The sequence below is a fragment of the Sinocyclocheilus grahami genome, unplaced genomic scaffold (assembly GCF_001515645.1).
Source record: "Sinocyclocheilus grahami isolate Dianchi unplaced genomic scaffold, SAMN03320097.WGS_v1.1 scaffold1972.1, whole genome shotgun sequence".
NCBI lineage: Eukaryota > Metazoa > Chordata > Actinopteri > Cypriniformes > Cyprinidae > Sinocyclocheilus > Sinocyclocheilus grahami.
Genome location: NW_015507151.1, coordinates 75393 through 89301, shown reverse-complemented (window position 1 = coordinate 89301; position 13909 = coordinate 75393). Strand labels below are relative to the sequence as shown.

At 39.0% G+C, this 13909-nt stretch overlaps 1 protein-coding gene across 2 annotated transcripts in view; it reads right to left on the bottom strand.

Annotated features, from left to right (window-relative positions):
• LOC107573541 (RING finger protein 121) overlaps nucleotides 1–13909 on the bottom strand; it is a 55438-nt gene that overhangs the window by 10496 nt on the left and 31033 nt on the right. For both annotated transcript variants that reach the window (XM_016259981.1, XM_016259980.1), the window contains 3 exons: nucleotides 8275–8395; nucleotides 7696–7829; nucleotides 5124–5225 (listed from right to left, as the gene is read on the bottom strand). In XM_016259981.1, the coding sequence (XP_016115467.1) occupies nucleotides 5124–5225; nucleotides 7696–7829; nucleotides 8275–8395 (357 nt within the window). The remainder of the gene's footprint in view (nucleotides 1–5123; nucleotides 5226–7695; nucleotides 7830–8274; nucleotides 8396–13909) is intronic.

Here is a 13909-nt window from a genome sequence, read left to right as displayed (position 1 = left end):
AAAACCCAGTCTGACACTCAGGGGATGGCCTGCCAGGCCTCGGCCCACGTGACAAGGGGTTGGATTGGTTTGAGTGGTAGGCCGCCTTGTGGGGACCTGACACTCATGATAAGTGGAAGAGGCAATTTAATCTCTTTTTGAAAATGATTGGTTGGGTTTTAAAAAAAATATTTTCTCGCTATAACAGCGGCTGGTTGTGTGGGCACTATTTGGACAGGCCCAGTGTTCACAACCGCAATTACAACACAAACACTGCCATCGGCACCCGGAATTGAACGGGGTGCTTGGAGGCATAAAAGAGGCTGTAATGCTTTGCTGGACTCAATGTTCTCGCAGCGAGAGCAGTCCCCCCCCCCGGTGGGCGTGGCCTTAGCATGGGCGTGGCCCAGACGCATCTAACACTGAAGCTGTCAGTGAGAATAATCACTAGTGACAACATTCGCTTTAAATCTGCCTAAAAGGATCAAACCACTCGTTAGAAGAAGGGCACAGAAGATCCTTTCGTGTAAACACACCTGGCAGATCAAAGGTGTGAAGGTTCTATAACTTGGACGTTCCGGCCTTACAGGCTCAGATTCTATCTGCTTAAAGGGGCACGCACCTGCCTAAGGGCAGGTCTAATCCTTCAGGCATTTGCCTGACTTCATGTATGCTCTTGGCCCTTTTAGAAGTGCTGGGGCTGTACAAAATTGTTTGGAATGATTAACGATTAAGGCTGGGTTGACCTCGGTGAGTTTTGCCCTCTTGCCTCCTGCAAGGCTCACCCTGTTTATACTTGGTCCCTCTGAGCCTCTGAGGCCAGTTCATGTCAGTCATTCCTCTTTCACGGCATGGCGGGATTGTACTGGTTCTCCATAGCATCTAGCGATGCAGTACAAGTGAAGTATCGAAAGGGAACATACTCTGTTACTAACGTAACCTTGGTTCCCTGATATATGGGAACGAGTATTGCGTTGGTTGACGTGCCATGAAGCTGCACGACTCTGTGTCGTCACTTAAGTCAAATTTGCCTGAGATCGTATGGTGTAATGCCCGCTTATATAGCCAGATGGCAGCGCCCATTCTGGCGGGCTTCATCGTCATAGGCTCATGCAGCACTGCTGCAGAGCCACTGGTTTGTTTTTAATTTACTGCACGAACCAATGGCTGTGCAGTTACACTGCGTGATTGAAAAGTCTTCAGTCCTCAGAGAAAAAGGAGTTTTCCCCATAGCGTCTAGCTACGCAGTACTCATTCCCGTATCTCAGGGAACCGAGGTTACGTTAGTAACCGAGTACGATTGATATCAAGTATTCCAGAGAGCAGCAAAATAAAGTGTATTAAGTGTAACATACAAGTTACTGGCATAGCACCGTCTTATAACAAATGCCTTGCGTATAGTATCAGTGACATTCTCACAGAAACTGGAGCATACATGTGAACAGGCATTATCCTAGACAGGCATTATCTGGACAGTGTCATGCAATGTACGAAGCTTAAAGGTAGGGTGACCATACAGTCCATTTTTACAGGACACTTGTTTGCCAGGATTTCTATATTGCCTAAAATATCCAGGTTTTGGCTGTTTGCACTGTGCAGATCGATTGTTGTATGACATTCACGAGAGCTACAGAAAGCAGAGCAGATGGCTCCTTACACATTTGAATCACTTTCGCGGTACTTTGGTGTCAAACAATGATCGGTGTGCAGCGCTGCTTCAAGTCGAACGAACAAACACACCTAACGTGCACATTTTTGCATTGCTTTGATTGTTCTCTGCAGATCTCTCCTTCTCACGAGCCACAATCGGTCGATTATGTACAATACTTGCATGTTATTGGTGAAACTACTTCTGATATTTTAGGCAATATAAAAATCCTGGCCAGAACATGTTCTGTATAAATGGCACATATGGCCACCCTACTTAAAGGGATAGTTCACCCAAAAATGAAAATTCTGTCATTAATTACTCCTCCTCATGTTGTTCCAAACCCGTAAAACTTTTTTTCATCTTCGGAACACAAATTAATATATTTTTTATGAAATCCGAGAGCTTTCTGACCCTGCATAGACAGCAACGCAACTTATGGTTTTATGGACCAAAAAGGTAGTAAGGGCATTGTTAAAATAGTCCATATGACATCAGTGGTTCAACCGTAACGTTATGAAGCTACAAGAATACTTTTTGCACACAAAGAAAATAAAAACGACTTCTCTTCAGTGTCATTCTCTGCTGCCATTCATGAGTGCGCTACGACGCATGCGTGTGGTGTAGCTGATGCAGGAGCCGGTGTTCTGACGTAGAACCTGGATGCAATGCGCTTTGTTTACAGTAGAAGATGCATGCTGTACAAAAAGTCTTCGTAAACATGTCTGAATTGTAAACATTTCATGTAAACATTTCAACAGAGAGGATGACTTGCAAATTTTTGCCCAGCCTTACTTATTTGAACCAGAATATAAAGACGATGAACTAAGGGAGATGGACTTCCTACGTCAGAACGCCGGCTCCTGTGTCAGCACAACAGCACTGAATGGTGGTGGAGACTGACACTGAAGAGAAGAAATTGGCCCTGTTCCAAATGGCACACTTCATGTGCACTTTTGGCCGCTGTGTGCGCAAGTCCGTTAAGTCCACGAGACCATAGGGTGTCCCATTAAATATTTTAGCTTTCAGATGGGTGCTAACAAGCGCCTCCTTTGCGGCCGCTATGTGCCCTCGATGTGCACTTATGCTGAGCCCGCAAGCTACGCAGTCGACTTCTACCTGGCAGTCAAAGCAGCATGTCACAAAAGTGCGGACTTTTGTTTTCTTTGCTCACAAAAAGTACTCTCGTAGCTTCATAACATTACGGTTGAACCACTGATGTCAAACACACACACTATTTTAACAATGTCCTTACTACCTTTCTGGGCCATAAAATGTTTCAGTTGCGTTCAGTTGCAAGGGTCAGAAAGCTCTGATTTCATCAAAAATATTTTAATGTGATCCGAAGATGAGCAAAGGTCTTACTAGTGTGGACTGACATGAGGGTGAGTAAATAATGACATACATTTTATTTTTTGGGTGAACTATCCCTTTAAAATTGATCATCTATCTATCTATCTATCTATCTATTTATCTATCTATCAGGGCTGGGTAAAAAAAAATTATCGATATCTCGATATTAATCGATTCAAATTTTTACGGAACAATATCGATTCTTAAATCCCAAGAATCGATTAGTCTATAGCCTGTTTTCAGTTAATGGACGGAACATTGAAGGACACGTCCCATCCAATAAATCACAATAAGCATTGTGCTTTGGTACTTTTAATATGAAAAAGTCTCAGATTTCAAATTCTGTCCATTGTATTGTAGTATTTAAACAATAAATGCCGTTTTGGCGCTGTTTAATGTGAAGTGACAGACAGCCTCAGTACAACAGACGCAGCAGCGCGAGGCGTAAGTGAACTGATCATCTCCTCCACATTAATTAATAATTATTTTCAGCACAAAACATAGCATAAACATGACTAAACATCCAAAGGCAAGTTAAAAGAAAGTAAAACTTTACAATCCGTATCCTGTCTCATGTAATCGCTCAATGGACCCTTTTCACATTCCTGGGTTTCTCAGCAGCGGAAGTCATCATAGTTGGGTTAACATGAAGAGCAGTGAATGGGAGAGTACCACAAATATATTTTTTTGCATTCCCATTTGCTAAAATAGCAAAAGAAAAACTCCACAATAGTGTTTTCGTGACTTTCAATAAAAGGGAAAAAATTGAGAGAGACTGATAACCAGTCAGAAGAGAGAACGATGTCAAATTTACCGTCCCTCCCATAGACGCTGCATTAGAAATACCCTCGCATTAGCGTTAACTGTTTTTTTTGTAATTTGATGCAAAGGTGATATAATACAAAGAATAGTGTTATAAATGTACATACATAAAAAAAAATACAAATATTAAAAACTTGAGGATTTACGATGCTGATGATTGTTAAACGCGTCATCAGTCTTGTGAAAAGGGTCCATCAGTGTTTCAGCCACGCCCTCCCATAGACGCTGCATTAGAAATACCCTCGCATTAGCGTTAACTGTTTTTTTTGTAATTTGATGCAAAGGTGATATAATACAAAGAATAGTGTTATAAATGTACATACATAAAAAAAAATACAAATATTAAAAACTTGAGGATTTACGATGCTGATGATTGTTAAACGCGTCATCAGTCTTGTGAAAAGGGTCCATCAGTGTTTCAGCCACGCAAAGATGTCAATAATGGCTTGTAAACAATGTCATGTAACGTCACATTTACCTCAGAAAAAAACATATTCGGTGACCATAAACTCTAGTCAGATAAAAAAATAAACTGTAGAGAGGGGTACTTTGCTAAATATATGCACCATATAACATATTCATTATAATTTTTACTGTTCTTCAATGTTTAATTTATGTTTGAATAAATCCAATATGGGGGGGGGGGTTGTTACTGGCAGGTCCAGCTTATGAAAGGAGTGGGAATCACAAACCATTACTACTGCTGGCTCCTCTGACACATCTAGAAAAAGCATGACATAACATACACAATACTAAGCTTGAATGGTAAAAAAAAAAAAAAAACTACATTTAGCCAATGTTTTTTTTTTTCTGCTTAAAGATTTTTTTTAAATGCACACTCTATATAGAATACAAATCTTGTAAAAAACATTTATAATGTGTGAGACGAGCTACACATGTATATGCTAAAGTTGAATTTAACTGATTTGAGTGTTTTGGAAGTCAAAAAGGATACGGGTTACTGAACATCCTTTAATTTATGTTTGAATAAATCCAATATGGGGGGGGGGGTTGTTACTGGCAGGTCCAGCTTATGAAAGGAGTGGGAATCACAAACCATTACTACTGCTGGCTCCTCTGACACATCTAGAAAAAGCATGACATAACATACACAATACTAAGCTTGAAGGGTAAAAAAAAAAAAAAAACTACATTTAGCCAATGTTTTTTTTTTTTCTGCTTAAAGATTTTTTTTAAATGCACACTCTATATAGAATACAAATCTTGTAAAAAACATTTATAACGTGTGAGACGAGCTACACATGTATATGCTAAAGTTGAATTTAACTGATTTGAGTGTTTTGGAAGTCAAAAAGGATACGGGTTACTGAACATCCTTTTAAGGTCAACTTTTTCTTTGCAGTATGGACATGTCTGCTTCTTACCCACAATGCACCAGCCACGTATGCAAAACTCATGGAATCTGAGAAAAAATAGGTTAAGGAAACAAATGTGTGCATCTAGTGTATGGGCCAGATGATGACAACTCTATTGTCTGTGGTTTTAAAAAGTTAGAAATGTTGTCAAACTTTTACATGTAATTTTACTAATATCAGTGTAAACTTGAAACTTAATGAATAAAACCATAACAAGAAGCATATAAATAGAATACATATAATCAATCCAAATTTGGCGACTCATTGTCGGGGTGCTGTGTGTACATTGAGGGAAAAAATTAACAAATGATTTTAGCAAATGGCTGCAATATAACAAAGAGTGAAAAATTTAAGGGGGTCTGAATACTTTCCGTACCCACTGTATATGCTTTCATAATGAGGAGATGGATGAAAAAGAATACAACAATAGTTGCATACACTTTACATAAAGGTCTGTTGTTCAGAGGTTTAAAAGCTTGATACTCAGCCACAGCTTATTAATTATAAAGCATAACCTTCTCATTCACTAATAATTGTGTAGAATATTTGGATCAGGCTTCTGGTGTGCAGTCCATGAGGGTGGCATGAGGGTCTGACATCCTCTAATGGGACCAGTACTCACAGCCAGGACCATGTAGCTTGACTGGCATTTGACAGAGAACACCATATTTGGCAGGTCCACCATCTCCAGTGCACCTGTTGTACCTTTAATTGTCAAGCATTTTCAAGGACAATATTCAAAATTCAATTACATTTTAAACCTTGAAAACATAAGTTAAATCAAGCATTTTCCAAACTTTCCAAACTCTGTACAAACCCTGGAGCTTGCAGACAGGACAAATGAACACAAATGTAAACACAGTAAAGGATACACATGATTGCAGGACAGTCTGTATGTGTTCTCTATGATTCCTTCTTCACTCACATCCACAAGAATTGGCTGACCACAGACGGCACAGATGCTGTCTGACAGGTGCTTAGTGGGCATTCCAGATGCACTGTAATACTGAAACAACACATCTGTACATCAGGTTGTCCTGACAAAGCAATTTATAACAGATGCAATAATAAAATGTATTGATGATTCTATAAAACAAGTACAGAACAGTATTTTAATGTTAATTTCTATTTCTTTTAGAAGCTATAAATTCAGCCTTAGAAACCAGTTTTACAATTTGTTTATATTATTAGCTTTCCATGAACCCTGGTAAATAAAATCAGAGTGAAAATTGACAATAATTTGAGGATGCTTTCATGCTAGAGCTTTTGCTACACAGTTTGGCTCATCATAGCTTGTTCAAACAAACATGGCTTTTGCAATTGGTATGACAGCAATCAGGCTAAACTTATTGTAATCAAGTAAATATCTGTTCATAACATGTTATAGGAAAAAGGTATACAGTACATAGGTAAAAGCAATGTAATGTTTATCCACCGATTTAAGCTCTTACCCCAACTGTAGATGCCATAAAATCTGCACACATCTCTGCAAAATCCCGACCGAGTACACCATAGTACAGGCCATAAAAGAGAAGCGAAACGCCAAAATCCATAGCATCTTCTGGCTTTATTCTGCAACCATAAAGAGAGGTGACATAAGACTCAACATAAATGATCACATCTATGCAGTTGACAACAAGTCTAAGACTAGGTGATATATTTTTGACACAGTGGTATATTATGTTGGGATCATGTTTTTGTATGGGATTATGTTTTGTCAGTAATATAAAATTAATAAACCGTGTGAATATATTTTTGATCACCAAGCGGAGTTTTTATTTGAGAACATTCCAAAAAGATTTTTAGAAGGGTTTCTTTCTTAAACTTGCAATAAAGCTGAAATGTTTAATTTAGTTCTAAATGATTCACAAGCTGTGTCCCAGACAGTACTTAATTCAATACATTTCCATTTAGCAGACACGTTTATCCAAAGCGACTTACAAATGAGAACAATGGAAGCAATCAAAATCAACAAGAGAGCAAAGATATGCAAGTGCTATAATAAGTCTCCATTAGCTTAATGCAGTACACGTAGCAAGGGTATTTTTGTTATTAATGTTTTTATTATATAATATAATAAATTTATATAATAAATAAAAAGAAAACAGATAGAATACAAAAAGATTAGAGAAGCTAGTTTTAATTTTTTTTAAGAAAACAAGCAGTTAGTAAATGAATAGAGTGCAAGTCTAAAAGGGGCAAGTTTTTTTTTAAAAGAATAGAATTAGAATATAGAGTGCTAGAGTTAGAGGGTCAAATAAAGATGGAAGAGATGTGTTTTTAGCCGATTCTTGAAGATGGCTAAGGACTCAGCTGTTCTGTTTGAGTTGGGCAGATCATTCCACCAGGAAGGAACTTTTAATTTAAAAGTCTGTGAAAGTGATTTTGTGCCTCTTTGGGATGGCACAATTAAACCTTGAAAACATAAGTTAAATCAAGCATTTTCCAAACTTTGTACAAACCCTGGAGCTTGCAGACAGGACAAATGAACACAAATGTAAACACAGTAAAGGATACACATGATTGCAGGACAGTCTGTATGTGTTCTCTATGATTCCTTCTTCACTCACATCCACAAGAATTGGCTGACCACAGACGGCACAGATGCTGTCTGACAGGTGCTTAGTGGGCATTCCAGATGCACTGTAATACTGAAACAACACATCTGTACATCAGGTTGTCCTGACAAAGCAATTTATAACAGATGCAATAATAAAATGTATTGATGATTCTATAAAACAAGTACAGAACAGTATTTTAATGTTAATTTCTATTTCTTTTAGAAGCTATAAATTCAGCCTTAGAAACCAGTTTTACAATTTGTTTATATTATTAGCTTTCCATGAACCCTGGTAAATAAAATCAGAGTGAAAATTGACAATAATTTGAGGATGCTTTCATGCTAGAGCTTTTGCTACACAGTTTGGCTCATCATAGCTTGTTCAAACAAACATGGCTTTTGCAATTGGTATGACAGCAATCAGGCTAAACTTATTGTAATCAAGTAAATATCTGTTCATAACATGTTATAGGAAAAAGGTATACAGTACATAGGTAAAAGCAATGTAATGTTTATCCACCGATTTAAGCTCTTACCCCAACTGTAGATGCCATAAAATCTGCACACATCTCTGCAAAATCCCGACCGAGTACACCATAGTACAGGCCATAAAAGAGAAGCGAAACGCCAAAATCCATAGCATCTTCTGGCTTTATTCTGCAACCATAAAGAGAGGGGACATAAGACTCAACATAAATGATCACATCTATGCAGTTGACAACAAGTCTAAGACTAGGTGATATATTTTTGACACAGTGGTATATTATGTTGGGATCATGTTTTTGTATGGGATTATGTTTTGTCAGTAATATAAAATTAATAAACCGTGTGAATATATTTTTGATCACCAAGCGGAGTTTTTATTTGAGAACATTCCAAAAAGATTTTTAGAAGGGTTTCTTTCTTAAACTTGCAATAAAGCTGAAATGTTTAATTTAGTTCTAAATGATTCACAAGCTGTGTCCCAGACAGTACTTAATTCAATACATTTCCATTTAGCAGACACGTTTATCCAAAGCGACTTACAAATGAGAACAATGGAAGCAATCAAAATCAACAAGAGAGCAAAGATATGCAAGTGCTATAATAAGTCTCCATTAGCTTAATGCAGTACACGTAGCAAGGGTATTTTTGTTATTAATGTTTTTATTATATAATATAATAAATTTATATAATAAATAAAAAGAAAACAGATAGAATACAAAAAGATTAGAGAAGCTAGTTTTAATTTTTTTTAAGAAAACAAGCAGTTAGTAAATGAATAGAGTGCAAGTCTAAAAGGGGCAAGTTTTTTTTAAAAGAATAGAATTAGAATATAGAGTGCTAGAGTTAGAGGGTCAAATAAAGATGGAAGAGATGTGTTTTTAGCCGATTCTTGAAGATGGCTAAGGACTCAGCTGTTCTGTTTGAGTTGGGCAGATCATTCCACCAGGAAGGAACTTTTAATTTAAAAGTCTGTGAAAGTGATTTTGTGCCTCTTTGGGATGGCACAATAAAGTGACGTTCACTTGCAGAATGCAAGCTTCTAGAGGGCACATAAGTCTGAAGTAACGAATTTAGGTAAAGGGGTGCAGAGTCAGTCAATACAAAACAAGCAACTAATAATTTCACATACTATTTAAGCAAGATGTGTTTTGATTAGGCACAAAACCTAATTCAGCTATGTGTTTGTATCAGCACTCAAAAGTCCAAGTGCAGTATTGAGTGCTGAGGCAAACAAATTAATTACACAAAGCATCCGATTCTTGAAGATGGCTAAGGACTCAGCTGTTCTGTTTGAGTTGGGCAGATCATTCCACCAGGAAGGAACTTTTAATTTAAAAGTCTGTGAAAGTGATTTTGTGCCTCTTTGGGATGGCACAATAAAGTGACGTTCACTTGCAGAATGCAAGCTTCTAGAGGGCACATAAGTCTGAAGTAACGAATTTAGGTAAAGGGGTGCAGAGTCAGTCAATACAAAACAAGCAACTAATAATTTCACATACTATTTAAGCAAGATGTGTTTTGATTAGGCACAAAACCTAATTCAGCTATGTGTATCAGCACTCAAAAGTCCAAGTGCAGTATTGAGTGCGGAGGCAAACAAATTAATTACACAAGGCATTACACATACTTTAGTGTAATTATTTGTATGTACATATGTCTATTTATGGCTATGAATGATTTTATAGGTTCCATTTAGCCTTACAAAACCCTTTACACCATGTTAACCCAATTCCTGCTAAATATTTTTCTTACTATTCTCATTAAAAAGGTGTAACAGAATTTAAAATGTGAGAGAGAGAGAGAGCGATATAGACTCAAGCTCAGGTAAGTATCACTCTTCTTCGAGTGTCAGAGGAGGAAAAAATACTTTACATACAACAAACTGGTAAGCACAAATCGTATAAAATCTAACAATCCAAGAAACAAGAGAGAAGAGGTCCATAAACAAAATGACTGAAACTGCTGTGCTTTTGTAGTATGATCACTGATTGAGTTTGGGTGATATTCATCAGTAATCTGAGGAGCGTGATCGTGTGAGGGAAAGGAATAAGATTCAGGTGAGTGAGAGAGTGAATAGAGCTTGCAGAGTGCACGTGACAGTTCAATTCAGGTAGCCAGGGTAGATCCCACCGATTAGATTGTCTATATGGAACAAGTAGCTGAAGTGATCACCGGGTCCAGGCAGGCAGAGAGGGCCAGGCAGAACTTGTGGAGTGCCGGCTAAACAGAACTGAAAGCATCTGGAGGACCGGCAGAACTGACAGTGTCTGGAGAGCAGGCAAAACTGAGAATGTCTAGAGAACTGGCTGACTTGCTAATGTCAGGAGTGCCGGCTAAATTGCAGTTGACCTAACATCCCAAAGAGACTTCTAAGGCAACCTTCAAAGCTGGGACAGAGGAACTAGGACAAGCCTCCATAGCAGAGACGATGGGGCTAAAATCGGCTTCTTTGACTTGATACAGGACAGTTAACTATTTCAAGATCAGCCTTCTTGGCTAACACAGAACAGGCAAATGTTTCAGGAACAACCTCCTCATTCATAACAGGACAGGCAGAGAACTCTGAAACAGCCTTCCAGGCCAAAATTGGAAACCGTATTTTTGGGAATGGCATATTTTACTGACTCAGGACAGGTAACTAACTCTGGAAAGGCCTCCTTGGCCAGCAAAGAACAGCTAAAAGTTTCAGGAATGACCTCCTTTGCTCAGAGCATTGGGCTTAGTAACTCTGAAACCACCGGACTGGGCAGTGCTCTGATCATTTCATTTGGCAGCGCAGAGACCACCGGACTGGCCAGCACTGAGACAATTTGACTTGGCATCACTGATTAGCATTGGGTTTGAGGAGGCTGAAACCTCTGGGTTAAGTATCCCCTCAAGATGTTCAGGGGATACTGCTCTGTAGCAGATTCTAGACTGTGCTCAGGGGCTGGAGCGGGCTCTGGAGTGGGTTTATTGGTTGGTGCTCAAGGGGTGGAGCTGACTCTGTAGGGGACTAATGGGATAGGGTGGATTCAGAAGCAGGTTTATTTATTGGTGTGGACTTTGGAACTACTTCTTGGGTTGAAGCGGACTCTGGAGCAGGCTCATTGGCTGGAGTGAACTCTAAAGGGGTCATGAATTGATAAATAAAATTTTCCTTGATCTTTTGACATGTAAGAGTCATTGTACTATAAAAACATCCTGTAAGTTTCGAAACTCAAAACTTTTGTTTGTCCAAAAACAGATTTTATTGAAACCAACCAATGACTTGTTTCAGATTTTGTCATATTATGACATCATAGTGCAACAAAAGCTTGCCTCTACATCATGTCTATGGCCCAGCCCACTGGAGTGTTAAGGCGGGCTCACACTGTGCGGTTTTTAATAGTCCTTTACGATTGTTGCTTGTATTACAAACATTATGATGTCACTCTGTGGGAACTCAGTTGTCATTAATGCCAGACTGTACAATAGTCAAGATGCGATAAAAATGGATGCGTGCAAGAAAACTTGTCCGGAGTTTTACATTATCAACCCATACACGTTCAGTGACTGCGAGCTGCATTACACATGGGGCTGAGATGTTAGCTATAATGAAAAGTATATGGCGGCAATAGCGGCGTATTTAAGAATAGTGTAAGCAGCACTACACACCCACATAAAAACAGCAGCGCAACCAGTGTTTATCATAGCAAAGGCAACATAGCATATGAATTCCATGAGCAGAGGACGGGAGCGCTGGAGTTTATGGCGTTTAGAAGAAATCTCTAGCATTAATTCTGATCATTGCAAGACAGTTTGACGTTCGCTGTAGAAGTCACACTGCAGGACTGTGCGCCAAAACCCGCGTGCGTCAGACCGGAGTTCTCGAGAGAGACTGGAATTCTTTATAAAAAAAAAAGTCTGCGAGCTGATTTCCAGCTACAAGGAGAAAAAGAAAAACAGATTATGCAGGAGGGAGATGCAGGGTAGAGACCTGCACTCCCGTGGGAGCCAACGTGACAACTCTTGATGGGCGAGTGCAGGTGCGGGCGGGAAGAGACTTGTGTGTGTGCGGGATGCGGGAGAATAAAATGATTCGCGGGACTCCCGCAAAATAGAAATCTAAACAAAGTGTTTAAAACATATAAATTGTTATTTATCTGTTGCACAAAAGCAAAACGAACAACTAATATTAACATTAAAATGATTGACATGCACAAGCTAGGCATAGTTTCTATTTACAACACGTGTTTAAAAGGTTGCGCAACGTAGCCAATCAGACTCAGCTGTTGATTTCTGGAACGCAATGGGCAATCAGAGGTGATTAAGTTAGAATCTACTCACCGCAGTGCTGAAATTGCGTGCTCACAAATCCTCTCATTTTAACACACGAAGTGCAGACACTGTGAAAGATTCATTGTGCATATATTTAATGTGATATAACAGAACTTTGAGATCGCGATTAACTGAGATGATAGAGGAAGCGCGCTGCTCGCATTCTGCCATGCCAAACCATGCACGCAGCAGCACATGCTTGCTTTTCTGTTAAAAATAACAGTGGTTTGTGAATGTGAATGTGAATGCTTAGCCTAAATGACAAATATTTTATCGGGAGCGTTTATGCTGGTATGCTGTGGAGCTTAGGAGATATTACAGAACCATTTTATGTAAATTTCTTCGATGTACTGAAGAAAAAATCGATATAGATTTACTTTTATGCGGGCGGGAGCGGGACAAAACATGAATGTCGCGGGCAGGGGCAGGACCAGATAAGATATATTTCTGCGGGAGTGGGCGGGTGCGGGACAGAATCTTGCAGGAGCGGGACTGAAAAATCCGTAGGTCTCTAATGCAGGGAACAGGGATTGCAGTAACTGTTATGCTGATGTTGTGGCTGGTCAAGCAAATGTTTGTGCTTGTTTCTGTATGATATAAGTGTTCATATATCTATTAAAATACTGATATTCTGGTCTATAACTCCTCCCCGAACTTCTCTCTGCCTTGTATCTTGGTCTCTCATTGGTTGTAGGTCATCGCCGATGTAGTTTTCAGTCAGAAATCATTGCACACGGCGTGATTGTGAATTTTGCAGGCTTCGGCGATTCCCTCAGATCGCATATTTGATAATTCACACTGCGTGATTGTCACTCGCGTGAACAAGCCTCCGATTTCGGGCATTTGTCGGCAATTTTGCAAAATCTGTCGGCGAGTGAAAAATCGGGCTAAAATCGTGCAGTGTGAACTCGGCATTACACTCTTATATATGCCATACATATGCAAATTCATTCTCTGCCAGCAGAAGGTGCTTAGAGCGGGAGAAATAAAGGTTTCCCCGGTAACGGCTGTATACAAAGCAGCGCTCTGCTCACAAACGCTGCTTTATCAGACATTACATGCAAGATAAAATAAAAATGACATCCAAAATTTTCTGAAGACAGTCAGTTTCCTTCAGAAATCATGATATAAAACACCCGCACCGGGTTTCGATTTTGAAACGTGCAGTGCTCATGTTTATCAGAATCAGAATCAGAATGAGCTTTATTGCCAGGTATGTTTACACATACGAGGAATTTGTTTTCGTGACAGAAGCTTCCACAGTGTAACAGAATGACAGTGACAGAACAAAAAACACAGATAATAAAAAATAGAACAAGTAAATAAGGAATAAAAATATATAAATTGACAGCTGTATGTGCAGGTATATTACAATAGACAGTTTTT